Source organism: Anoplophora glabripennis, unplaced genomic scaffold (genome assembly GCF_000390285.2).
Source record: "Anoplophora glabripennis isolate ALB-LARVAE unplaced genomic scaffold, Agla_2.0 scaffold247, whole genome shotgun sequence".
NCBI lineage: Eukaryota > Metazoa > Arthropoda > Insecta > Coleoptera > Cerambycidae > Anoplophora > Anoplophora glabripennis.
Genome location: NW_019416598.1, coordinates 581,910 through 609,791, shown reverse-complemented (window position 1 = coordinate 609,791; position 27,882 = coordinate 581,910). Strand labels below are relative to the sequence as shown.

At 32.9% G+C, this 27,882-nt stretch overlaps 7 protein-coding genes across 8 annotated transcripts; 5 read left to right on the top strand and 2 right to left on the bottom strand.

Moving 5' to 3' along the window:
* Positions 1-646: 646 nt before the first annotated feature.
* Positions 647-2,171, top strand: LOC108915522 (dihydroorotate dehydrogenase (quinone), mitochondrial). Its single transcript, XM_018721578.1, has 5 exons — positions 647-735; positions 787-996; positions 1,052-1,251; positions 1,300-1,850; positions 1,904-2,171. The coding sequence occupies exons 1-5, from the start codon at positions 724-726 to the stop codon at positions 2,095-2,097; spliced, it is 1,167 nt and encodes a 388-aa protein (XP_018577094.1). The 5' UTR covers positions 647-723; the 3' UTR covers positions 2,098-2,171.
* Positions 2,108-3,295, bottom strand: LOC108915523 (cell cycle checkpoint protein RAD1-like). 2 transcript variants are annotated; one of them, XM_018721579.2, is made up of 4 exons: positions 3,101-3,295; positions 2,808-3,049; positions 2,528-2,756; positions 2,108-2,474 (listed from the first exon to the last, which is right to left on the bottom strand). In XM_018721579.2, the coding sequence occupies exons 1-4, from the start codon at positions 3,170-3,172 to the stop codon at positions 2,229-2,231; spliced, it is 789 nt and encodes a 262-aa protein (XP_018577095.1). In that variant the 5' UTR covers positions 3,173-3,295; the 3' UTR covers positions 2,108-2,228. The 2 variants fall into 2 exon arrangements, with proteins under 2 accessions (XP_018577095.1, XP_018577096.1); XM_018721580.1 differs by having other exon boundaries at positions 2,808-3,024; positions 3,101-3,170.
* A 1,378-nt stretch (positions 3,296-4,673) lies between these two features.
* LOC108906621 (pyrroline-5-carboxylate reductase) lies at positions 4,674-6,093 on the top strand. The gene is made up of 5 exons (XM_018709929.2): positions 4,674-4,973; positions 5,027-5,283; positions 5,336-5,554; positions 5,610-5,821; positions 5,875-6,093. Exons 1-5 carry the CDS (start codon positions 4,877-4,879, stop codon positions 5,960-5,962), a joined length of 873 nt encoding a protein of 290 aa, XP_018565445.1. The 5' UTR covers positions 4,674-4,876; the 3' UTR covers positions 5,963-6,093.
* Positions 6,094-6,442: 349 nt separating this feature from the next.
* Positions 6,443-17,664, top strand: LOC108906630 (pyrroline-5-carboxylate reductase-like). The gene is made up of 6 exons (XM_018709945.1): positions 6,443-6,512; positions 12,959-13,092; positions 13,148-13,404; positions 13,765-13,983; positions 14,038-14,249; positions 17,189-17,664. The coding sequence occupies exons 1-6, from the start codon at positions 6,472-6,474 to the stop codon at positions 17,262-17,264; spliced, it is 939 nt and encodes a 312-aa protein (XP_018565461.1). The 5' UTR covers positions 6,443-6,471; the 3' UTR covers positions 17,265-17,664.
* LOC108906629 (tyrosine-protein kinase transmembrane receptor Ror2) lies at positions 8,727-12,073 on the top strand. Its single transcript, XM_018709944.1, has one exon. It carries the CDS (start codon positions 8,826-8,828, stop codon positions 10,725-10,727), a length of 1,902 nt encoding a protein of 633 aa, XP_018565460.1. The 5' UTR covers positions 8,727-8,825; the 3' UTR covers positions 10,728-12,073.
* A 134-nt stretch (positions 17,665-17,798) lies between the features above and the next one.
* On the bottom strand, positions 17,799-27,853 carry LOC108906623 (pre-mRNA-splicing factor 18). The gene is made up of 6 exons (XM_018709932.2): positions 27,534-27,853; positions 27,361-27,478; positions 27,131-27,294; positions 26,840-27,055; positions 19,473-19,685; positions 17,799-18,514 (listed from the first exon to the last, which is right to left on the bottom strand). The coding sequence occupies exons 1-6, from the start codon at positions 27,594-27,596 to the stop codon at positions 18,248-18,250; spliced, it is 1,041 nt and encodes a 346-aa protein (XP_018565448.1). The 5' UTR covers positions 27,597-27,853; the 3' UTR covers positions 17,799-18,247.
* LOC108906625 lies at positions 23,558-26,716 on the top strand. The gene is made up of 3 exons (XM_018709938.2): positions 23,558-23,755; positions 26,293-26,412; positions 26,513-26,716. Exons 1-3 carry the CDS (start codon positions 23,623-23,625, stop codon positions 26,563-26,565), a joined length of 306 nt encoding a protein of 101 aa, XP_018565454.1. The 5' UTR covers positions 23,558-23,622; the 3' UTR covers positions 26,566-26,716.
* Positions 27,854-27,882: the final 29 nt, after the last annotated feature.

Below are 27,882 nucleotides of genomic sequence, written 5' to 3'. Positions count from 1 at the left end.
GTGTGGGTGTGGGTGTGGGTGTGGGTGTGGGTGTGGGTGCGGGTGCGGGTGCGGGAGCGGGTGCGTGTGCGTGTGCGTGTGAGTGTGGGTGTGTGGGTGGGTGTGGGTGTGTGGGTTTGTGGGAGATGGTGTGGGGGTGGGTGTGGGTGTGGGTGTGGGTGTGTGTGGGTGTGTGTGGGTGGGTGTGTAAGTGTTAGTCGTGTGGGGATGCCCCCTTACGGGGGCGTACGTGTCTTTTGGTGTATTTGTCTGTCTGGTATATTGTTTGTCGGGGGTCGCAATTTTAAAGAAATGTATTTTAAAGTAATGCAAATAACTGATAAATAAGTAAAAACTTACCTGGGCATAACCCCGGGACAGGTGCCTGCAACAAAGATGCCGACGGCCTCTATGCTTAGCCGGGGATTAGGTCGGTGATTAAAAGGAAAGAAAGGGATTCTTTCCAGGTAGCCTTAATAAAGGCAGGTAGATTTTGCCCGTTGCAATCACTTCACCTCACAAACAAACACGTCCGCTCAGCTCGGCTGTTCGCACTGAACTGAATTAGAATCGAGATACTTAAACATTTTGGTACCAAATAGTATTATAAAGATCAGTGTTCTTGTTATTACTTTCATAGTCTTAGCTCGAGAAGAAGAAGAAGAAAAACAATCTAACCTTACTTTATCGTGCTCTGAAATTTAAAATACAAACATTTAAATCTCAATTAATACTTGAAATAAAATGAGCTCAAAGGTACAGTAATCTATAACGTTTACAATAATTTCAGAGATTTAATTTTTTTAGAAAAAACTGAGGTCTTTGTTATACGTGACACTAGCCGGTTATGGTACATTTTCCGCAATAAGTATTTACAAAGGCGACGAAAAATTTTATAAAAACTATGTTATGCCCGTTATTCATTTACTCGATGCCGAAAGAGCTCATAATTTTGCAGTGCTCGCCAGTAAATATCGACTTTTTCCAAAAACTCGATATGAAGATCCTGAACTACTAGTATGTAAATAACAGCAATTTAACTCGCATTTCAGTGTATTCTGACTGATTTTAGAAAGTAAAAATATTTGGCAAGGAATTTTCCAACCCAGTAGGTATTGCAGCAGGATTTGATAAAGACGGTAAGGCTATTCTCGGATTAAGAGATATTGGTTTTGGATTTGTCGAAGTTGGATCAGTTACCCCCGAGCCTCAACCAGGCAATGAACAACCAAGAGTCTTCCGTTTATTGAAGGATTATGCCGTTATAAATAGGTAAGTCATTTAATTAATTCAACTTGGTTATTGAAAGTAGGATTTTAGATACGGCTTCAACAGTGAAGGTCACAGTGAAGTATTAAAAAGAATTGAGAATGTCAGGCAGGACGCCCAAGAATCAAATATTATAGGTGTAAATTTAGGGAAAAATAAATCTTCAACGGACCCAATAAATGATTACATTGAGGGAATAATCAAATTTGGACCTTTAGCAGATTATTTGGTTATAAATATAAGTAGTCCAAACACCCCCGGTTTGAGAAATATGCAACACAAAGAACAATTGAAAAAATTACTAGCCGTCCTTATTGAAACAAGAAATAACTTGCCACTAAAAGAAAAACCACCTCTGTTACTGAAGTTGGCTCCGGATTTGAGTTACGCAGAAAAAAAGGACATAGCGGACGTTTTAAACCAGAAAAAATGTAGGGTGGATGGCTTGATCATCAGCAACACTACAGTCGAGAGACCAGACAGTTTGAAAAGCGTAGAAACCAAGAATGAAACGGGGGGCTTGAGCGGAGAACCTTTGAAAGACATGTCTACACGGATGATAGCAGATATGAGTAAACTTACAGGTGGATTGCCGATTATAGGTGACGGCGAACAAAAAAAATCAGAATGTCTTTTACAACTTGGTTAATTTCAGGTGTAGGAGGTATTTCTTCAGGTCAAGACGCTTACGAAAAGATTAAGGCGGGTGCGAGCTTAGTTCAGCTTTATACAGCTTTGGTATACGAAGGTCCACCTATCGTCGCAAAAGTGAAAAAAGAACTTGTCGAACTGTTAAGTAAAGATGGATACAGCAATGTTTGTCAAGCAGTTGGAAAAGGAAATAAATAGTAATGCGATATTCTCTATTTTTGTAAATATATTGTGATATTCTTAAAATCGTTAATACAATTCTTATAAAAATATCTTTTGTTTTCCTGGCACAAAAATATACGACATCTTTTATTCACATTATAAACTTGTTAATCAGGTATAAAAAGTGAAGTCACGTAATACTCCACATACATATGTTTATCATCGGAATTAATCACTAATTGTAAGCCTAAAAGCCCCGACGGTCCTGTTGAAATAGCAACTTTATTAGCGTATGTCATCACCTTTAAAATTTGCCTAATATTTCCGAAATTGTACTGAGCAGTCACAGTTTCTTCACATTTGAATACTGTAACAGACTCTGAGCTTTTCGAAATGTTTACTTCGGACTCGCCCTATAAAAATTGTATGTACAATAAAGATCAATTTCGCTTCTATGAAAACTTACAGCAATGCCGGTGGTTTTCAATGTAAAGTAAGGCGGATCTGGGCTCATAGTTAATGTTATTTCGTCTGCCAAATTATCAAGCCTTTGCAATAAATCGGCTAATATACTGGCATTTATAACCATCTTATTTAAATCGCACTCATCCGCTAAACTTATATCGTTACAATCATCAAGATTCATTGTTCTAATTTCACAATCAACAGTTATATTCTCCTGATTATGTTTCATACTGAAATTGCAAGTGTAAAAGACAAGACAGTATTTTTCAAATTTTACTTACACTAAGCATAAGGGTGATCCTATAGACTTATAAGTTAATTTTAAATTAGGGTTTCCATCGTCACCAAATATGTTTAGTATTTCAACTAGTGTTTTCAAACTTATTTTAAAAATGATGTCTTCCTTATTGCCTATGTGGTAAAATGAGAACATACCGCAGGGAATATAAGCAGAAGTTTCTACACATTTCATATCATCTAAAGTCACTTTTAATCCTTCTTCCATTGGGCGAAGTATAGCAAACTGAAAGTGTTAAAAAATAATTCTCTATAAAAATATATTAACTTTTCTTACATCTTTCATCGCAATGGACCTTAGCACATTGTGAACTATTCTAAAATCTGTTATTTCAGCGCAAAAGAGCATGTTTTTACTAGATAGTTTTGTTTACATTTTTAAAGTTGAACAAAATACAAAATCAAAATGTTTGAAGTTTTGAACAAACCTCTCTAATTTCGCAGAAGATAGGTTGATAACTCTTTACTTTCAACCAAATCGAGTTATAGCAACGTCTCTTTTGACGCGTACTCGTACTATAAGGGACCGAACTTCAATAGTTGTGTAGTTTTAAATCCATGATATTTAATTTTGTTTTAAATATATAGATTATTCCGTTTTGTATATACAAGCCATTGACATAATAGGGGTTTACGATAATTGTATCGGAGTGGTCGGAACAAGAAAATGCTTTACGAATATTCACTCTGATGATTCGATCTCATTACGATTACGAAAATGCAACCTCAATGCTCAGATATAGAAAATCTGAGCGCCTAGTCACCCTTGCTTATTCAGATTAAAGAATGATCTGAAATTTGCGCATGCGTGTTGTTTATTATAGGTATAATAAAAAAATTAAAAACGGATGTTTCGTTATGTTTTATGTTGTTTTGATGATTGTTGAATGAAATGTAAGCTTCGTTTCATTTTCTTCTTGTCTTGTATAGAAAAAAAAATCAAAAATTACAATATCGTCAAATAACAATTTATATGGTAGATGTAGATGAACATATTAGCGTAGTGGTACATCATGCATGTAACATTTTTCACATTTATTTGTAGGATTATTGCATTTTGATAGTGGATAGAGGTTAGATTAGATCTATTTCGACTAGGTGCTTACGAAAATAGTCAATTTAAAAGAGCACTCTGAACAGAGTAAGCAGCGCTCGGATTAGTTGGTCAGATATATAATTTTCGTAAACCCCTAATAAGTACAAAAAACAAATGATGGCAGATATTTTTTCCAAAATTGCTCAAAAAGGCTATATTTCAAAACTAACGTTTATAAAATTGCAAATTGCGAAATTATGTTACCTTTTTTTTAGAGCAGAGTATTACTGAACTGAGTGAAGACTGAAGTGTGAATGTGAACTGCATTGAATTGTATGTTTTTTTCTATCTAAATTGCCCATCTTACGACCCGTTCCTGTACTAAAGCACAGACTTGTAAAAATGGGAAAGTGAACATCATTTGTGTAGTGCTTCAGTTATTTTTAAAATGATTAAGAAGAAGAAGAATTAGTAAGTGTATATTATACCATTGTTTTTAGAAGATAAGTTTAACAACCTTGGTTAGTTCTCTTCAGTGAAATCTAGATGGCAGTGCAAATAAAGTTTGTTTATTCATAAAAAAATGTAAATATATCTGGTTTTACGGTAGAACATTGTACAATCATTGTTTTCTTCTAAAAATAATGCTCTAACGTAAAAGCATATAGATATTTATGATTAAACACACTTCCTTAGCACTGCCATCTGGATTTCATTGAAGAGAACTAACCAAGATTGTTTAACTTGTCTTCTAAAATTAAAAACAATGATCATACTATAGAAAACAGAAAAAAACGACCCAGTATTTCAATAATTACAATATTACAATAATTAAAAAAAATTGATAACCCCTATAACTAATCTAATTTAACCTTCATTTTTGGATTCCATTATTAATAATTTGTGTCATAAGTACCGTTTTATATATTAGCGGATAAGTCTATCAACGGCAATAGAAAGTATTATTTAGGTATTTGTAAATCTTACAGTATTAATTTGGGCATTTAAGAAAATAAAATGCAAAACTCGAATGTAAAACCACTTTCTGGAAAATTAGGCTTTATTGGCGGTGGTAACATGGCTAAGGCAATTAGTGAGGGAATAGTTAGAAAAGGTAATATAAAGATTTGTCTACACACCAGATTTAATTCTTTTTTTTTTTGACAGGCTTAATTCGCTACAATCAGATCTACGTTTCTGGACCCCGCTTAGAAAATTTAGTTGAGTGGCAAAGGAAAGGAGCTAACGTATTCTCAGAAAACGGAACTGTGGTTGAAGAAGCGGATATAATAATTCTAGCTGTTAAGCCGCATATTCTGCCAAGTGCCATTGCAAATATGTTTGACACTTTATCACAAAAACCACTGAAGTCTAAGTTGTTTGTGTCAGTAATAGCAGGCATTCCCATGCAACAGCTAGAAAATGTGTAGAAAATCATAATTTTTTTGTAGCTTGGTCTAAATTTGTAACTTGTAGGTATTATGCAGTCTGGAGGGCTGTCGTTTAATCCGAGTCATGCCCAATACGCCTATGATGGTGGGTGAAGGATGCACGGTGTTTAGCCCCGGTCAAAGAGCAACAGAAAACGATATAGAAATCGTCAAATCTATTCTGTCTGTATCTGGGGTTTGTAAGCAAGTACCCGAATCTCTCATAAACGCAGTCGGCGCACTGTCCGGAAGCGGACCTGCCTTCGTAAGAATACTCGTATTATGACAGACTCGGGATGAAATTAACGTTTTTTTTAAAGGTTTACTTGATGATAGAAGCTCTGGCCGATGGGGGTGTCAAAATGGGTATACCAAGAGCGATGGCTGTGGAGTTTGCAACGCAAACGGTACTGGGAGCCGCTAAAATGGTTAAAGAAACGGGAAAACACACCGGAGAATTGAGGGATGAAGTTTGTTCACCAGGAGGAACTACCATTACAGGTATACATGCTCTTGAAAGGGGTGGTGTTCGGTAAGATATTAACAATTATTATTCCATCGTGAATACTGACATATATTTTTTAGAGCCGCAATTATGGATGCCATCGAAGCAGCAACTTTGAAGTCTATAGAACTAGGAGAGAAGAAACACTGTACGATGAAAAATAATTAGTATATCATATAATTTGTAAATGGAGCCATTCCAATAGATTTTATCAATAAGGAGCTCCCAGATCTATAATTTGTTTTAATAAAATATTATTTAGACAAATACTCACTGCAATAAATGTTAGCTGAAGAGATTTCTCTTTTTTTATTCATAATTTAAACCACGATAGCAATACAAAGACGGTATTTCTTGCACTTGTCTACTTAAAACAGTACATTTTATTTTAATATATACCACATTGTTTTCTACACATCTTGGCAAGGTAACTTAATAATTGAGATTTGTTAAATGTTAAATAACGAAAATATGTGGCAAACGTCAATGTATAAATTAATCGCAGTTCTAAACTAAATATATGAATGAAAAAGGAAATATAGGTTATAAAGGAAATAAAATAACCAGACGAACGTTGGTCGTTGGTGTGTCATTTCCAGAACGTCTATTATAAAACGAGAAATAAAAATTAATCTGTAAATACAGAAATACTCCTTATCTTAGAAAAAAGAGTGGGAATGATGCCAATTAATTTTACTCACAGTCTTCACGGGATTAGGTCAGTAATCTTTCAATTTTGATAACCTTGTACGACCCTTTTATGGACTTCTTAATATTAGAGTTCAGTTGTTAGTAATTCTGTAAACCCTATTAATCTGTTTTTATTATATGTATGTACATAATATTCGTTGATATTTTTTGTTTACGTTCGAAAGAACATCATACCTATCATTTAAAATATCTTCAAAAAATGATGGTAGGTACCTAATTGAATTGTCAGAAAATTCGTTTATTCAGTAGATCTTTAGTGTTATTATGTATCATGTATTAAAATAATAGGGCCATAAAATCAGCGAATATGTTTGTAAATTCTAAATGTATAAATTTTTGTGTCTCCAGTCACTCCAGTGGCGGGACTGGCGGGGCGATAACATATATTATATTTTTTAAATTTTAACAACACTGAATGTATGTAAAGTATACCCACTAACATTAGATATCCATGACTAGATTATAAAAATGAGGGATTTTGTCATTTAAACTATTATAATACGGTACTAAAAGTAACAAATAATAATTCCATAATTTGTCAGTTCTAAGGGCGTTCGTTGATCACAATTCTTCTTGGATCCTCACTGCCTACAAACGTCAGTCCTTATTTTGATTTATGATAGCGTATCGTATAAAAAACAATGATCGCCTTTTGTCACCGTATGACCTTCATTTATTCATATTTCATCCGTGTAATACATTCTACGATTTAGTTTTCGAGCTTCGAATACTTGTCTTAAATAGTTTCTTTGCCAAATCACTATTTCCTCTTTTTCTATCAGCATACTCTTTCGATTTTGTTTTATAAAACGGAAANAGATGCCAACGAATGGAGTATTCTAAAAGATTGTGTGGCAGTCTTAAAACCATTTGACACTACAACAACTTTACTGTCAGGGGAAAAATATCTGACTATGTCTATGGTAATTCCGATAATTAGGGGTCTTCAACATGCACTCCAAACTAATGGTAAAACATCGACTGACATGGGAGAAAATCTTCGTCGGAACTTGATAGACATAATCAGTAGAAGGTTCGTCAACTGTACCTAATTGAATTGACAGAAAATTCCATTATTCAGTAGATCTTTAGTGTTATTATGTATCATGTATTAAAATAATAGGGCCATAAAAACTGCGAATATGTTTGTAAATTATAAATGTATAAATTTTTGTGTCTCCAGTGGCGGGACTGGCGGGGCGATAACATATATTATATTTTTTAAATTTTAACAACACTGAATGTATGTAAAGTATACCCACTAACATTAGATATCCATGACTAGATTATAAAAATGAGGGATTTTGTCATTTAAACTATTATAATACGGTACTAAAAGTAACAAATAATAATTCCATAATTTGTCAGTTCTAAGGGCGTTCGTTGATCACAATTCTTCTTGGATCCTCACTGCCTACAAACGTCAGTCCTTATTTTGATTTATGATAGCGTATCGTATAAAAAACAATGATCGCCTTTTGTCACCGTATGACCTTCATTTATTCATATTTCATCCGTGTAATACATTCTACGATTTAGTTTTCGAGCTTCGAATACTTGTCTTAAATAGTTTCTTTGCCAAATCACTATTTCCTCTTTTTCTATCAGCATACTCTTTCGATTTTGTTTTATAAAACGGAAAATCAAGTCACGCATAGTTGGCAAAAGCACGATATTCTAAGCAAATTTTGATCCAGTGAGATAGCAGTCTGAATTTTTATTTTCTGAAGCTCATTTTTAAAATACCATCCAGATTGAATTACTCCCCAGTTTTAAGAACACAAATCCAAAATCACTGGTGCACGCCAAACGCAGCAGAATATCCTAAAATTATGCAATATCGGCTGCTGTGGGAGAATGCGGTACATACAATTTTATATGAAGAGTTTACAAACGGCTCGTACTTCTCTTTGTGTTGACTGTTAAAAATAGTGAGCCGGATTAAATATGAAATTACTGCCTATTATTTTGGGATCCAACTGTAGGTAGATTATTCTTTGACTTATTTGTTACTGCGATGATATGTATGGCATCATTTTCTGCAAATAAGATTAATGATTCTGCAGATTTGTAACTTTAAGGTTTAATGAGATAAATGGAAAACTGCTGCTATTGATTTCTTCATCTTCTTCTGAAAGAATATTACTTGAAATTATTTTACTACATTTACTAACTTCTTAATAGATTTTTGGCGTGGTAGTTAAGCTGTCATCTTTTTTGACAGGAATTAGCTGTTTACTATAGATAGTTAAAAAGTAGAAAAATCATACCAAGATTTAATAAAATGTCATAGTAAACTGTTACGTGATCAGATTAAAATATGTATTCAATTTTTATATTTGTCCTTTTTATTCATGGTTTTCATGCGGAGTTGCAGGGTTATTGTGGGGTTTATCACGGCAATATCTGTAAAAAATATGTTGAAAATACGAAAAGTGTGTGGTACAACAATAGTGGTGGTTACGAAAATGAAGTCATAACTACAGGTTTATGGGAAGAATTAATTGTTACGTTGGAGGAACCATGCAGATCTGCTGCCGAAAAACTATTGTGTGTTTATGCCTTTCCTGAATGTAATATTGACAAACCACTCCCATTGTGCCATGAAGATTGTGTAGCAGTTAAAGAGTTATTTTGTTACAAAGAATGGGCATTACTAGAAGATAAAAAAGCACAAGGAGTCTTCGTTAAGTCAAGGAAACATTTTCGTCTGCCAGATTGTAATATTTTACCACTTTTTTCAAATAAAACCGTGGGATGTTCCTATGCTGGTTTAACCGAAATGAAAGGAGATGAAATTACATATGATTGTGTTAAAGGACGAGGCAGATTTTATCAGGGCAAAGTTAATATAACAAAAAATGCGATCCCTTGTCAAAGATGGGATGCCCAGTTCCCACATACACACGATTCGCCTCCAGATATATTCCCCGAGTTAAAAAACTCTGAAAACTTCTGTCGCAATGCTGGAGGTGAAGAAAAACGTCCCTGGTGTTTTACAACTAATCCTGCGATAAGATGGCAGCACTGTGACATTCCTCGCTGCTTAAACTCAACAAGCGATGATATTGAAAACAAGAACATCGCGATGGACCAGTTTTTATCTCCGGCTTTCTTGATAATCATGTCAGGAGTCGGGTTGTTGGTGATTGTGGTGTGTCTTCTACTCATTTTGTTATGTCATCGTCTCCACAAACGTCATCTATTAGGATATAACGCCCCAGAAATAGCAGAGATCAATATAGATTTAGATAAACTACCGAGTAACGTAGCATATCATCGCCATGGTGCCACTTTAAACCCAAAGTTAGAAAAGCTAGAGTTTCCCAGAAATGATATCATATACATTAGAGACTTGGGGCAAGGGGCCTTTGGAAGCGTTTTTCAAGCTAAGGCCCCTGGTTTGATTTCGGGAGAGGAATTCACGGTGGTCGCTGTAAAGATGCTCAAAGACGATGCCTCAGATGACATGCAAGACGATTTCGAAAAAGAGGCATGTCTTTTAGCGGAATTTGATCACCCCAACATTGTGAAATTGCTGGGAGTCTGTGCAGTTGGAAGACCGATGTGCCTTCTTTTCGAGTACATGGGGAAAGGCGACTTGAATGAGTTTTTGCGACAGTGCTCGCCAAGTAATTACGTAGTGCGTAGCGTGATCGACGGTGAATTTACCAACAAGGAAATATACAAAGATAACCAGCTTACTCATCTGGACAAAATTAACATTGCCCTTCAAATTGCATCGGGGATGGTATACCTTTCCGACCGCAAATTCGTACACCGTGACTTGGCAACTAGAAACTGTTTAATAAGTGACGATATGGTGGTGAAAATAGCAGACTTTGGACTGTCGCAGAAGATATACCTTCAAGATTACTATAAAGGTAGTGACAGGGATGCCATACCGGTGCGTTGGATGCCCCTCGAAAGCATCCTTTACAATAAGTATACACCCGAATCCGACGTGTGGGCGTTCGGGGTGTGCTTATGGGAAATATTCTCTTTTGCCCTGCAACCTTATTATGGAATGACGCACGAGGAGGTTATCAAGTATTTGAAGGACGGTAACGTTTTGTCTAGTCCGGACAGTTGTCCAGCGCCCGTGTACGAACTTATGAAGCAGTGCTGGGGTCAGAAACCCGTGGATCGACCTAGTTTTCTGATAATTCATCAAACGCTCACGGATATACGTGCTAATATGCTTTCATTACCAATGCACTAGACGTTTATGCAAATTTTGAGGGGAGAGTTTGATTTGTGCCTTAGAATAACATCTAGAATGTGGAAGTACAAAAATTATTAAGTTCACGCTAATTATAATTGCAGCTAATGTTAGAGGTAATTGTGATATTGGATGTTATTCGTCACGGTAATGTATATTTAGAACCGAGATATTGTTGGAAACAATATTTTTTATATAAGAGCTGAAGTGTTATTCTAGGGCGCATTTTTTTGCAATTTTTATAATGTTTGTATGTTTGTGTCTTGTGGCTCCTATATTAGGAGTGAAATTTATTGTGGGAAAGTTATTTATTGTAAGAAATTAAATGCTGAAGAATGGACATAGAGATTGCAAGACTTATTGTCATATTGAAAATTTTTTACTGTTGTTTCTGTGGTTTCTCATCTGTGAGATATAAAAGTCTAATATAAGTGTAACAATTATAGAAGTAATCTAATTTCTAACGAGAAGGGCTGCGATTTATTTCATTATTGATTTATACCTTGGTGTTCATGTTATCTTGGATTATTCAATTGTTTATAGTAGTACTTAACTCTAATTAGTTATAAGCAACAAATTACTAGCTTTTTTCGTATACGTATACCCGAAATTTGTTAATATGCTTTGTCATTTGGTAAATAGTGTGTTTAATCAAAGGCAATCGATATCTTTGTGATTACAAGATTTGCGATGGCAGCAGCCGTATACAAACAAATCATTCCGTATCATTTTTGCAAACATGTAAAGTTACGATTAACGAAGATCAATTTTCAATTGATTTTCGGTATACACTGTTCATTGTGCAACTAAGGTTCATTTCACCAATTGCCAATGAAGTTTTACTAGTCGCAATTCTAAAATATCGTTTGAGTTAGTGGATAAGTTCAATTTCCTTGCTTGGCCGCATAATAAAATGCTCTAGAAGACTATTATGTCGGTTTTCCAAAGTCGAGCATTGCAAAAGTTGCCTTAAATGTTGTGCAATGAACTATTTAAGTCAAATGTTTACAATCGAACATTCCAAAACTAAGGAAATGCCTGTCGGGAAGTAAAGAATCTCAAGTTCCTTTGCTCAAAATAAGTCATTTTCAGAAGCGGTACTGGTAAATATAAAAAAGTTATTAATCCATAGTATCATTTTGTACTAATCTAGACTATGTTAAGATCCTCAATATTTATATACAATTCTAATAAAAACTTTTTATACATTATTTGTATTTCGAGGCATATATTATTGTGTACCTTTTTTGTGATTGTATTATTGTTTATATATAATTTACATTTACACGATTTTATACCAAAAATAATTATTAAGTATTGGCTAAGTGTAGGTAGCTGTTAGTTGACATAGGTATTTACTTTTTATATATTTTTTAATGTTTAAATATACATTTTTACATAACGAATTCCGTTTTTTTTTTATTTAAAAAATCTTACCAGTATTCAACAGGGATCTCGGAAATGGTAAGAGGTACGAAGTAGCTTAAATGGGGGCAAAGTTGCGTAATCAGGGGACCAACATTATACCTCTAAAAAATCAAGGCTAACATGATTAGATTTCGAAATATTTGAAAAAAAATCAAAATTTTGGAAATCGTTTTTGTTTCATCTCAACCTTGTTTGAGGTGGAATTGAAAAAAGAAGTACACTTTCTCATGGCCACTTTTTGCCCTCTATCGAATGGCATAATCAATTTTATTTTATTTTATGGGGAATTTAATTCTAAAACTTTTCTTACTCTTGTTAGTTTAAAAAAACTATTAATTTTCAACAAAAACACGAATAACTAATAATACGTATTGTTGTTATTTAAAAAAAAGTGACAAGCTTACGTAAATATTCTACAAGGTGTCCTAGAAAATAGCAACCAAGATTTCAGAGGCAACAACGGTTGAATTTTAGTCTAGTTTCCTTTGTCTAAAAATGATTATCATTACAGTGATATTTTTTTTACTTTTAAAACGATTTATTAATATCTGGGAACCGACATTATATGAGTAAAAGTTATCTTTAATTATTTCTTTCCCCAGAAAAGGGGATGTATGATTTTTTTTTAAATTTCTGAATTATTTGTCCATACAACACAAAAAATGAGAAAATTCTATGAAATTTTGTCAATTTCCAGAGATTAAAAATAAGTTGATTTATATTCAACTGTTTTTACATCAACCATCAGTATGCAGTATGACTGTTGTTTGTTGAGACGCCCTGTATATGATTGAATCTTTTAGATGTGGACTAAAGTATGTCATCAAAATAAAGGGCCAAACTTTTTGCACTGCATCCACCAAAATAACTCAAAAGATAGGCTTCATAGGAGACGGTAGCATGGCAAAAGCGATCTGCCGAGGCATAAAAATGAAAGGTAATCGAAATTTCCCCCCATTATTAAACATAATCTACCGTTCCTTTGTTTTTAGGTTTAATTCAGTACTCGCAAGTGTACGTTTCGAGCCCCTACATAAAAAATCTGGACATCTGGAAGGACCTAGGAGCTAACGTTTCTACAGATAATTCGGTTGTGGCAAAGGAGGCCGACATAGTATTTTTGGCTGTTAAGCCGCATATTCTACAGGAAGCGGTCGGCCAAATAAAGGACAGCCCCTTGGTCTCCAAAATAAAAAACAAGTTATTCATATCTATCTTAGCCGGGGTAACAATCAAGGATCTCGAAGAGGTGAAAAAAATAATTTTTAAAAAACGTATATTCTATTATTAACTCTTACATTTCCTAAAAAATCTTATTAAATTATGTCCAACAATGTTCTGCGATGCTAGAATACCAGAAAAAACATACATACAAGATTTTTAACTGTTGATATTGCAGGAAACTATTATTCCGTAGGCTGCATGCTACAAATAGCATTGAATTTCACCACCAATATCCAGTAAATAGCTAGTAATAATTATAAATTATAAAAATAACAAATACTTCCAGTTTTCAATTTGGACATTTATGACTAGCGATTTACTAGATATTGATGGAGTAACTCAATGTTACTTGGGGCACGCAAGTAACTCCAATTCCATTTTTTAGATGCTGGGGACTTTTGAAGGGGCAAGAGTAGTGCGAGTCATGCCAAACACCCCTGTGTTAATAGGCGAGGGTTGTACCGTATACGCTACAGGAACGGCGGTCACCGATGCCGATAAAGAACTAATCGGAAGCCTTCTAGACGTCACAGGATTGTGCCAACCCGTACCCGAACACATGATAAACGCTGTTGGAGCAGTGTCAGCTAGTGGACCAGCTTTTGTGAGTTTAATATTAGTTAATGATTCGAGGCCCGTAACATAAAAACTGTTTAAGGTGTATATGTTTATCGAAGCGCTTTCTGATGGAGGCGTGCGAATGGGCTTGCACAGAGAAATGGCGACAAGATTTGCCGCACAAACGGTTATGGGTGCAGCGAAGATGGTCTTGGAGACGAATAAACATATGGGGATTTTGAAGGACGAGGTTTGCTCTGCCGGAGGACAGACTATCGCTGGTATTCACGCTATGGAACGTGGTGCTGCCAGGTAACTAAAAAAAATATTTGAAGTGATGTGTGTAGTATAAAGGGTGTTTCAGGATTAAGTCGACCAACTTTAAGGAGATATTCCTCATACAAACATAAGAAAAAAAATCAGGTTTACATTTTTTTTCCGGCGGTTTCTTTTTGGAATTTTGGGTGTTTAAGGTTTTTTAAAAAATTCGAATTTTTTAAATAACTTCTAAATGAAGAAGGCTATTTAACCCAAATTTGGCATGACTCATTTTATAAGATACCATTTTTCCATCGAAGTCCCGCAAGCAACCAGTGGCGGAGTTATGAGGACTCAGACTCATTAAATTATAAACAAAATTAATACGGCCCTACTGAAAATAAAAAATGATGCTGTTTTAAGATAGAACAGTTTGTTATTGACAAAAAGTGTACATTCACTTTTTTTCCTAACTTTTATAGTTTCATGGCAAAATTGATTTTTTGGAAGAGTGCTTCTGGATTCTGTCGATAAACTTTAGGAAGACGTTCCTCATAAAACATAAAAAAATATAGTACCTATTAAAATTGGTCTTAGGCTCGATTATGTGCGAGTCAAATAAGCATTTTTGTCACCTCTTCCCTTGGGTTTAACCAATAGTATTAAAATTATTTAGGAGATGCTTTGTTTTTGAGATATAGGGTGCTTTTAAGAAAAAAAAAAAAATTATGATGAAAACAATAGAAATATTTAAGTACCTAACTTCCTTCCGCATCGGTTAAATGCTGATAAGTTTTCCGAGTTCCTTGAAAATGGTTTTCAAGATCTGTTAGAAGATGTTCCGCTTAATACTTGAATGAACAGTTGGTTTTAACTAGATGGTTGTCCTGCCCATTTTGGTAGAGGTCCTAGGGAGTGGATAAACATTAATTATCCCAGGAGATGGATTGGTCGTGGAGGACCTGCAGCGTTGCCCGCACGTTCACCGGACTTGACACCGATGGATTATTTCGTTTGGGGTGCTGTTAAACGAAAAGTCTACGAGGTGCCAGTTGATACCCTACAAGATCTAAGACAGCGAATAAGTAGTCCAAGCGTGTCGAGAATTAACTCCAATTCAGTGTCGATCGGCCACTACCTCCGTAATTAGAAGATGTCGTGCTTGTCTACAGTCCGGAGGCGCCCGTTTTGAACAAAATATTTTTTAAATCATTTCATTTTTGATTCACTTTTCGCTTTGTCTAGGTATAATATTAATTGCTAATTTTTTTGTTGTTTCAATTTACAAATAAATTTTCATGTATTGTTTGCCATCTTATTTTATTTAAAAGTACACAACACAAGTAAATGAAGTGACTACAAACCACCTGAAAAAATTTAGGAGTATTGCAAGGGTCGTTACGTTGTCGCATTACGACGTAGTCACATTAGATGTTAGGTACTTAAATATTTCTATTGTTTTCATCAACATAATTTTTTTTTTCTAAAAAAAACACCCTACATCTCAAAAAGGAAGCATCTCCTAAATAATTTTAATACTATTGGTGAAACCCAAGGGAAAGGGAGACAAAAAGGCTTATTTGACTCACACATACTCGAGACTAAGACCAATTTTAATAGGTACTATATTTTTTTAAGTTTTATGAGGAACGTCTTCCTAAATTTATCGACAGAATCCAGAAGCACCTTCTGAAAAATCAATTTTGCCATAAAACTATAAGAGTTAGAAAAACTTTTTGTCAATAACAAACTGTTCTATCTAAAAACAGCATCATTTTTTATTTTCTGTAGGGCTGTATTATTTTTTTTTATAATTTAATGAGTCTGAGTCCCCATAACTCCGCCACTGGTTGCTTGCGGGACTTCTACTTCTACGGAAAAATGGTATCTCATAAGAAGATGTGTCATGCCAAATTTGGCTTAAACAGCCTTCTTCATTTAGAAGTTATTTAAAAAATCCGATTTTTTTTAAAAATCTTTAACGTCCTATATTTCGAAAATGAAGCGTCTTAAAAAAAATGTATACTTGATTTTTTTCTTATTTCTTTTAATTTTTATTTAAAGTTTGTCGACTTAATCCTGAAACACCCTGTATATTATACAGGGTGTAACTTTAATTGAGGGTCAGTTTGATTGTTCCTCTGAAATTATTAATTTCTTTTATATAATAATAAGTAATCAAATTATAATTCATTTTTTAAACTGTCTTGTCTACGCCGTTACTAGGTAGTTCCTGAACTTGGTCGTATGTGTGAATTTGTCAGTATTGCCTGCTGTTTCCGAGGTATATAGAATTTATTGCCAAAAAAACTTAAAAATCATTAAACAAAACGAGAAAGCTGAAAGCTTCCCTGTTAGAGTGATGTTAAATTAATACCGGGTGATTCATAACTTATCCAAATAAATAATTTTTGGGGATTACAGGGGATCTCACAAATATAATTTTGTAAAAAAATCAAGTTTCTACGAACTAACACATGTTGTCTTGCTTCACCATAACACAAATGTTGTCTTACTTCACTATAAATTAATACAATCTTCATCAACTCCCGAGTTGCTGTACACGTAAGCAGTTTTTGACACTTGAAAAACTAATGTACACACTATCGCAACAATTGTAAAATCGGATTTCAGTAACCCAATGATGTATAGGTTGAAAATACTACAACTTCAATAATTTTTTTCTCGGAAACTATAAGGATTTTCCAAAAGATTTTGATTCCATTTTTCATAACGCATCTATTCCCATATATTTTTGGATAAGTTGTGAATCACCCTGTATAATAGATGCAAATACAAATCAATAAAGATGCATACCTTACCTTACAAAATGGACTATGCACTCGTTATTAGTGCGCACGATTTCCGGTTACATTAACCTGTCCAGGAGCGGGGCACAGAGATTAAAAAAACTCTTTCACGATGAATTTCTATAAAACAAAATTATGTATTTGTAATTGTGAAAGCCTGAAATACTAACGCAAATTTTATAGGGCTGCTATAATGGATGCTGTGCAAGCTGCCGCTTTGAGAGCCGTAGAACTCGGAAAGCAAAGTAAAAAGAATTAGGCGTTGACGTTGGTGGAATCATATCGACAATAAGTATTAACAGAATAGTAGTTTGTGTATTTACAACCGAGTAAAATTTGAGTATAATCATTGTATAAGTATTTACTTATACAATGGTATAATAATATTAGATGGCGCTGTGGTGCACTTTCAAAAAATCCTAGGTGGCCTTGTTCGTAGTATAACAGGGATTTTTTCGGGAGTGTCGCCATCTGTTGTTGAAATACATAAGCAACCATAGGAAGGTCATAGTTAAAAATAAGTAAAATTGTATTACTATGAAAACTTATGAAAAAAACAAAAAGCATTCCCTTCATTTTGAAAAAGAAACCTAAACGTTTACAATAAATGTAAGTAATTCGCTCGATTATTTAATATAAATTTATTATTATTCATTTTGTATGACTTTATTAAAGAATCTAACATATTTTCTTACTGTATTTGAATTTTATAAATTTGGACACTTTTTTCCTTCTATTAACCTTTTTCTTGTTTATTCCGTGAAATGTAGGTAAATATTAGTAAAACAAAAAATGACCATTCATAATTTATATTAATTTTTTCCAACAAGTTCTTTTTAGCTTATAATTATTATTATATACAGGGTGATTCCGAAATTGAGTCACAGTTCTTAACATCATATACAGGGTGATTCACAAATGGTGACCAAAAATGGAACCTCCCCTTAAAATTCACTAAATACGAGTTTTCATTTTTGGTCGCCATTTGTGAATCACCCTGTATAACAACACTGAAATAATATTTTTTTCTCAAATATATTTACAGCAACCATCCTCAGTTGTAAAAAATTAAAGGCAGAACCGTAATAAATGTTGCCTTCAAAATTAACACGGTAAGTCTTTTAATTTTAAGTTCCAGAAAAACCGTATACCAAAAAAATTATTTTAACGAATTTTACACGTCATAAAAAATATAACTACCGGAATCACCCCATACATACATTTTTTATCACACTTAAAGCATTAGCTAGATGTAGATGTCTCTTCCGGTTTCCCAAACGCTTGGTACTCCACACACCTAGAAGGGTCTGTGGGGTAGTACTCCTGACATTTCGTCATCAGCCTCTTCAGAGCTTGTATATATTTCCTTTGCGTCTCGTCGTTCATGACGTGAGCTACGTTTTTGGAGAAGATCTTTTCGCGACCCGTACGGGCGTGGATACCCACCATGGTGACACCGATGGGCCAAGGGGCGTTGCCGATTGCCATCTGGAGGTAAGCATCGCTAGCCTTGAAGGTTATTACAATATTATTAATTTTAAAAACACTAGTTACACAGGGTCGCAAGACCAGCTGGATCTCAATTTAAAGTCAAAATTAACGAATCAGTCCCTGTTTTGAGCCTAACGTTAAGAAATTCTTCTAAAAAAGAAGTTAGAATTTTGAAATTTCAAATCAGCTCATGTATGATCGGAAAAACATCCAAATTCATGATGTCTGCACCACAACCCCATAACCTGATAACCCCATGACCCCATAAGCCTGTCACCTATTACATTTTTTCGAAGTAGATACAAAGAGAAAAAAAATTGGGTGACTTTGCAACGCGAGTCTATATGCCCCAGATTATGGGTTTACGGAGTTATAACAGGATAAGACGCAGTTCCTCAGAGTTTCGTAGTTATACCACCTCGCACACCTAGGGTTATGGGGTCAGGGAAGCCTGCCAACTGACAGTCATGTTGGTTTCAATCCCTGATATATGAGATCCATGTTTCCACAGTTATGTGGTTATATATCATCGCAGACCCCGGGTTATGGGGTAGAGATATGGGGTTACGGGGTTGGGTAAGCCTGTCAACCCAGTCATGTAGTCTTGGACCCCTGATGTATGAGATTCATGTTCCCTCACAGTTATGGGGATATGAAGCTACGGGGTTATCGTGCAAGGAGATCATGTTTGAAGTCTTGAAAATCGCTTTTTAGAGTGTCTTGGTATTAGGGCCAAAACATGCACTTTAGGAAATTCGGATTCAGTGGGTCAAAAAGGTACGTTGAAATGGTACATAGCCCAAATCACCTTTTTTGTGGCATTATTAAAGATTAATAAACTTCTAGACAAAATCACAAATTATTCATCTTTGAAATCAGGGTCCAATTATAGAGAGGTGACAATTTTGTATAAGAGTTTATATCGGTTACTAGTAGCAAATATTAATCTGAAGAAATATGACGGAGCTCTGTTTACCTTAAGGTAATTCCTGTTTAGCAAATGAACGACAATTTCCGTCAAACTGTCCGAGATATCTTCAGGTAAGGTGAAGTTTTTTAATTTCCTTAAAAGCGGTTTGAGGTACACTTGTGTTTGGGTATATGTCGCCCCCATAAGTTTACCCTTGGTTCCAGTTTTCTCCGCACCTGATCTACTTTGTAGTTGTTCATTCCACTTTTTCAGTAAAAACTGAAAAATATTTAAAATGTTTACATTTACAGTATGTAATAATACAGGCTTATTTTATGTCATGTTGTCAAAAAAATTATTTCTATACATGATATAAAAAACTGGAACATAGTAATAAAATATAGGGTGGTCCCTTAACAGAACATTAACCTACAATTCATTTTTGGCCATTCTTAATTTCATGTCCAACATTAGACATAAAACTGTAATAAATATTTATTACTCAAAATAACCTGCTCATTTTTTATTTATACACCAACAGTCCGCGTTTTTAAACAACATTTTGCACTAAACGTATTCCCTCTGTATTCTGTATTTGTTAATATAAAAGATAAGGCTGATAACATCTGTTGATACTAAATTTTTTTCCTAAAGTACATCGTATTTATTGTGTACTTTATTTACTTTAATAGAACAGAGCAATAACATATAAAAATGGTGGAGACTATAGCAATAATTCTCCTCGTTATATTTGCTGTAGTGATTTTCTCAGTATTTATACAACTGGTGGCGGCAGTTTTAGGAAGGAGGAGGATCCTGAAGATGATAGATGAAGGTAAGAAACTTTGTTTTGTTACAATCCCCGTTCATCAATAACAACAATTTAGGAATACACACTATGTACTTTCCCCTATATTTTTTTTTCATTTTTTTATACTTCTTTCAGCACATGTTATTATTTTGTTATAGATGTTATTTTGTATAAAAAAAAATAACATATTTTTCAATTTCTCCAGGTTATTACTTCCTAGAGGTTGAAGTTAAGTGGCGAAGGAGGGAACTAAGGCCAATACATCCCAATAATGTAGATTGCAGTAAGACAACATTTTTTTTTGTGAAATTATAAAAAATCAGTATTCATATTCAACAACAAATTCAATAATTTGTCCTAATGACCTAATGATCAATATTATTACTTCAACTGACAATAAAAAACATCAAAACAAACAATAACGGTACTTATGATCAAGATTCGATGATGTTTCCGATATATTTTTCCGGAGACCTAACTTTGGTACAATTCCGTCTGCAATGCAGTGAAAAATTAGTCATGCAGTTTATTCTGTTAAGAGTTGCTCTCAAAATAAATGATAAAAGTGTACATGTACACAAAATTTGTAGATGTAATCATTCGAGAGGCTCATTCACGCACTAAATATGACGTATATTGTCTGTAGTTGACATAATTTTCTATTTTCTTTTTATATTGTTTTATATTACATGTCGTTATTTATATATTTTCAGGTACTGGTGCTCCCAGACTGCTTACGCCCATATCCACAAATGTTTATTAAGAACAAACATATGACTGTATATTTATAAAGTGTAAACACGTTTATATGTTATAATGTAAATATTTTCTAATAATAAAAGTTTAGTAAATAAAATATTATTCATACAGAGCTCTCAATTTTTTTTTTGTAACTTGAAACAAACCACAGATTTTCATTATCTTTGAACATCTTCAAAAGGAAGCGCATTTACAGATTCTCTGCAGAATGAACTATAAATTCATAAATTCTGAAAGCAATGACCCATAAAACAATTGTATTTCTTTTGAAATTGGGAATAATTTATATCAAAATATAATTTGAAAAATATACGACGCATATCCATGCAGTTACATTTTTATAACTACAGTTACAAGTTTATCTGCTTTGCAATAATAAATTCAGTGAGCTGGTATAAATTATAGAATTTGCGTCCGATAGGATGACATCGTTTAGATTATTTTCTTGATAACGGTTTTTATACTCAAGAAATTTGTAGATTTTTATCATTTAAGAGATATTTGTTTAATACAGGAATTTAATGACATCCATTATTTTAATTGAGATGGTTTTAGATCACATATTTTTGTTTGGGTTTATCATTTTCAATAAAATTAGATATGTCTGCTCAATTCCAAATCCAAATATAAATAATCAATCGCAAATTTCATTCAAAGAAAACATAAATAATTTACTAATAAAATTTTTTATATATAAAAGATATCGAAAACGAACTAGAGCATCTTTTTTATGAAACGAAAGACGCTCTTTCATATTTTCAATACACAATTTCCATAATTCTAAAGGTTAACAAAATTTTCCCCTATTTATGAAAGGAATAGGGCATTACTGACGCCCTATACAAGCAACACCAAAATTACTTAGAAATTCTTGTTTGTTACGTCAAAAAACGTAATAGTGCCAATTTTTTTGTTCATACTCTGATGGTTTTCAAAATTATTGAGAAATTTCAAAATAAAATATCTGGTATCGAAAAACATTGTTTTAAAATAACAAATAGTACTATTAGAAATATTTCTATATGCACGATTTGCTGTTTTCTTCTCTAAAGTCTGAGAATGCGATTAAACTTTTATCTACAGGACTTTATTCAAAGGATGTGTGCAAAATATGATTCACGTTTGCACACACGGTGATATAAATTTACAGTATCTTGCACAACTTCGCACTCAATCCAACGCCATTCATCTGATAGTTATCAGTGATCATTTAAAATTAAAATTGAAGTCGGCTAAATTTCTTGATCGGAAGGGATTAACAGCAACTTGAATACAAATAATAATAGGTTACTGTGTGCCGTTACATCTACTTTCGTACATTTTCAAGAATACTCAAGGATGCTTGATTATGAGTCTTTAATCCTAGATTAGGATTAAAGTAAATCAAAGTGGAATTAGAAGTGAAATGAAGTAATTGGTTTAGTATTTAAGAAATATTTTCACCTTGATGTAAGACAGTCTGCAAAAACAATCCACAATTTAAAATAAATTGTTTTCTAACGATTCAGACAATACATTTCGGAACAGTTTTCACAAAGAACATTTCCGAGTACATTTTCTGCACAAGAGAATTCATGTTGGAAGTATATAGATTATCATATTGCTTGTAGTTTGCAAAAAAATATGTAGGTACCCACAGTTATACTTTTTTAATTTAGTAAATAACACACGGAAGGTTATTATTACTAGTAAAATAATAAAAATAAAAACGTATAAACAGTTTCATACAAAAGTTATTTATTTTTTCCCGCAGAATACGAAACTGTAATAAAAATATGGGTTTCCTTTTAAAAAATCAAGGTTGACCTTGAAATAACCTTGGTAATTGACTTTAAGGTTAATTTCAAGGTTATGGTAATTTGATCTCCCGAAATCTGACTTTTGTTGGAAATATTTCTCACCATGCTGCTTATTTCTCGAGATATTAGCCTGAGAATTAAAATGGAACAGTAAAAGTAGAGAGCACTCTGGCAAGGAAATGAAGCATTTTCAAAAAAAAAATGTTTCATACGAATCTGCAATAAAAAAATATGGGTTTTCATTGAAAAAAATCAAAGTTGACCTTGATAATTGACTTCAAGGTTAAATACAAGGTCACCATAATTTGACCCCCTCAAAAACTGATAACATTTGTTTGAAATATTTTTTTATAAAGATCGAATTAAAAAAATTATATGGCCTGGTACATTAAAATGGGACACTTTGTATAACATCAGTGAATGCATATATGCAAAGAAGTATTTTTTAAAATGGGATAAATAGATTTGATCGCTACACGAACCTATTATATTTCTGATAGACTAGGTACTGCGACAAATTTCATTTTAGGTCCGATTTTAAGAATTTGTTTACAATAATTTAAATACATGTAATGTTAAAATTTGTTTTGTTCATTAAAAATATTTTCAATGCAAAAGGACATGAATAATTTTTGTTAATTCGTGTGTCTTCAATCTGATAAAACAATTGACTCCATAAAAGATAAGGAAATTAATATATTTTACCCACATCATACCCGGCATCTTCCAATGAAATTATCTGTTGATAAAACTGATAGCACAAACAACATAAACCTCATTAAACAGACGTGACATTATTAGTTTTTCGCGGAAGGGGACAACAGACATCTAACGAACAGGCAAAACGATGGACAATAACCAAGGCAATTACTTCACCATTGCATACATTCTTTTCACTGTTGCTGTCATCCTGCAAGTGATTTATTACAGCTTCGTGGTCTATTCGTATCAGAACATCAAAAGGAAACTCGTGGAGAAAGGTAAATCGATTTGTTTTATTTAAATGAAGAAAGAACATTCAAAATGAATTTTTCCTTATCCCTTAAATTTGTTTAGAATTAGTCAGTCAGTAGAGCAAATTAAAACTGAAAATTTGAAGTTACAGCTTTGAAATCTTGTTCTAACCAATTCGGTTATGAGTAGGCAAAGTATTATAAAAATGATTTCTTGGCTTGAAATTTTGTTTATTTAAAATCTATTTTTTATTTCAATGTGTAGAATTAACTAAAATAATAAAAAGGATACTAAAAAATGTAAATTTGTGCTAGTGAAAACATCTAAAAAAATTTAAAATATATTTTCGCAGTAACACGGATAAATACAGGGTGTTTGTAAATAAGTGCGAAATATGTTAGGGAGTGGTTGCCAAAGCTATTTTGTGAAAAAAAGTTCATATAAGTCAAAATATGCTTTGTTTCCGAGATACAGAATGTTTAAATTTTAAATTTAAATTTATTTTTATTATTTTAGTTTTAAAGATATTGACTTGAAATTTGAAAAATGCTATGGAGGCATAAATGTGCATTTTTTGGGGTGATCCAAATATTTCTACTTGCACCAGTAGCGTTTGTGCGAGAATGCCACAACCTTTTTTAATATAAATAAATAATAAAAAATTGTTATTTGGCATTTTTTTCGACAAATGAAATTTTACTATTTGTGGAAGCCATCTTCCTGGGTAATTTTTTTTTTTAAAGTTTTTCATTAATTTTATAGTAAATAAATTTTGGCGAAACAGTCATAAATCGAAATAAACGTCACTGATACATTATTACCTAACTTTTTATTATTTTGACAATTTTTTTGAGATTAAAATTTTCTTCAAAATGATGCATTTAGAAATTTACAATTAAGACAGCCTTAAACATGCTATTATAAAAATTAAAACATTAGATATTTTAAAGTAACAAATGGAAATTAAGATTAATGAATCAATAAGCATTTACAGCACCATGATTAGTTTCAACTTTAATTAGACGGCATTAAAATAGTGCTACAAAAAGAACGATGCATATTGTTGTGGATTCAAAAAGGAGCATTTGGCAAGATCACTCCCAAAATCGTTTTTAGACCTACTTAACTACAAAATAGTCATTCTTCACTTTGATGAATAAAACATACAATTCGGTTTTAGGGCAATATTGATTATCATTGGCGGCCAAATACTTTACTGTTGCTTTGTTACCAGCAATTAAATTAATACGAAAAAATATCAGAAAAACAAAATATTGTACCAACTGTCTGAAATCTAAGACTAAATTTGAGCCGAACATTTTACTTGGATACAAGTTATAATTAGAAAAAAATAACAATAATCAGAAAGATATCAATTTTACATACAATACCAAAAAAAAAGGTACTTGAAATTGACTTTTTTTTTTTCAAGTGTATTTACCGAGCAGATAATTTTGTGCGTTCGTTATTATATTTCCATATCTTTATCTTTAAGTGTTGTTCCACTATTTGCCTACATACTTCAACATCAATTGACTTGGATGCTGAAAATCCAGCCCTTCCTATTTGAATTTAATAAAATCAAATAATAAATTATAACATTTTTGTCAGTTTAAAATATAATTTAATTCTTCGAAACAATAAAAATAAATTCCTCGTAAATTTCACACACAATAATTCAAGATTAGCTGATCCTATTTATCTATTTACTTTTAACAAATTCTTACTATACAATTCAATTTTATATGATCTATAAATAAAGTTTTTTATAAATATCGTGAACTGACAAATATAATAAAATATGAACAATCATGGGTGCAATTAAGTAGATACGTTTTTAACTCAAAATTAACGCTGAAATTTATAAATGTTTATTTTATTGCCCTTTATATAAACAATGCCAGTTCATAATGCAACGAAAAAACATAGAATGTAATGAAATAGAATGAATGTAATGCTGAACTTAATTTTAACATTTTTGTTTATAAAATCGATATTAAGTTAGGAATACATTAAAAAACAATCAATAAATTATTTAATAATGTAATAACATTACAAATTAATAAATCCTTTTAAAACAGGTTGTCCCGAAATGAATGCAACAAAATTTAGTCATAGATTCTTAAGACAAATTTACGGGACCCGTATTTTTTATTTTGGCCAAGTGACATCTTCCTGCGGAGTTACAGCCTCCTCAAATCTGCCCCTAACAATAGTCTTCTTTTTATATCTCAGGACCTTGTTGTATGACAATCACTAAATTTGGTACACAGGGGGATAGTGCTACGCCCCGCCTAAATCGTAGCACTGTCAGATTGCACATGTCACAAAACCCCTGTGTAACAAATTTATTGATCCTCGTACAACAGGGTTCCGAGATATAAAAAGAAAACTATTCTTAGGGGGATTTCAGGGGGCTGTAACTCCAAAAGAGGGGGCCACTTGGCAAAAATAAAAATTTGTTTTAAGAATCTGTCACCAAATTTTGTTGCATTAATTTTGGTACACTCGGTATACCTTGTACTGAAGTATTCTGAACGATGATTTTTATTGTTTTTTGTAGGGCGATTGCTACAAGTTACCCCGATAATAGGCATTGCGACTGTATGTGTCCCACCAACTCAAGGAATGTCGTACATTCAACCAAGTTGTCCAGTACAACCCCAAGCGACATATTACCCAGGTACTAACATTAAAAAAAAACTTCTCTATTTTAACCACTGTATTTTAAGCTGTTTAATATCTAATAGTTAAGACTGTAAACTTATTTCGTATTTTTTCAGGCGCTACAAAGGTAGTCAATGGCAAAGAAGCTCCACCACCATATATACCTTAAGCGCTTTTGGTATTTGATACATATTCAAGAAAATCTTTTTACATATTAATTATATATTGTCCCAAATGGGAATAGATCTGAAATTTTATATATTTTACTTAATTGTTTACCAACATGGCGTTTATTTCCAATAAATATACAAAACTGCAGTTTCTATTTATTTATATTGTATTACATTTTGGCCAAAATGGAATAAAATAAAGTGTAGCTAGTTTTTTATATTCAACTGCATTTGTTTTATACCCTTCCCTGTATTGTAGAAAAGTAAACTTACCAAAATAAAATGTACAATGACAGTCATATCATGTTCTCTATTACCCCGACCCATTTCTTTCGCCATTTCTCTAATTTCTTCATACGTAATGGTTGGGTCTTGTGTTTTACTTTCTGATTTTTCTGCGTTTTTGTCATCTTCAGGAGCTTTAAGCAACTCGTCTAGATAATCTTGATCGACTTGTTCCATGGCTTCTTGGAAATCGTTTCGAAAGCCCTACAAGGGCAAAATTCAAAATTAATATACTTACATGAACTGACACCTTGTAGAGATTATTGTGAGAATGTTCACCTTATCAATTTCAGGCTCTAATAATTCACATTTCCTTAATCTTTTAAAAGCATCTATCTCTGTCTCCCCATACAAGAGAATAGGTTCACCTCTATCTCGCAATCTCGATATAACTTCATTTCTGGGTAAAATACTATGTTGTACGTCCGATTCTTTGTCTTCATCTAAAAAATGTGAATGGAAATAGAATGTCATATTATTTCAGCTTTTTCTAAAGGAAACACACAAACCTATTGTTACATTTGTAGTTCTGTCATTTCGTTCATTTGATAAATAGTATTTTTTCTTGTATTCCTCACGTTCTTTTGCAATTAGTTCCCCTCTTTTGAAAAACTTTTTTTCCGATCCCTGTTATACAAACCAAAATTTAAAAAAATAATCGTTTGATCAATTAATGACGTACCAGTAACTCCCTTTCCTCTAACAGTTTGCGCTTTTTTGCAATTTCTGCCTTTAAAATGTCCATGTTAAATATATTCACATTTTACAATTTGCTCTTTATTCCTCCAAATTTTAGGTTGCATAAAAAGTATTAAAAAATACAGATGAATATGTATGTAGAAAAATAATAATTTTATTTTTATGCAACTTTTGTTTTGTTTGTCTCGTAAATTGTCAGATGTCAGATTTAGATGTTATAAAATCAAAAATCGTAAATTTTTCAGATGTTATGTTGTCAACGCTGGAACACCGTCAATTCGTTGCCAATAATACACAAATATAAACACTAGAGTAATTTTTTTCCCAAATAG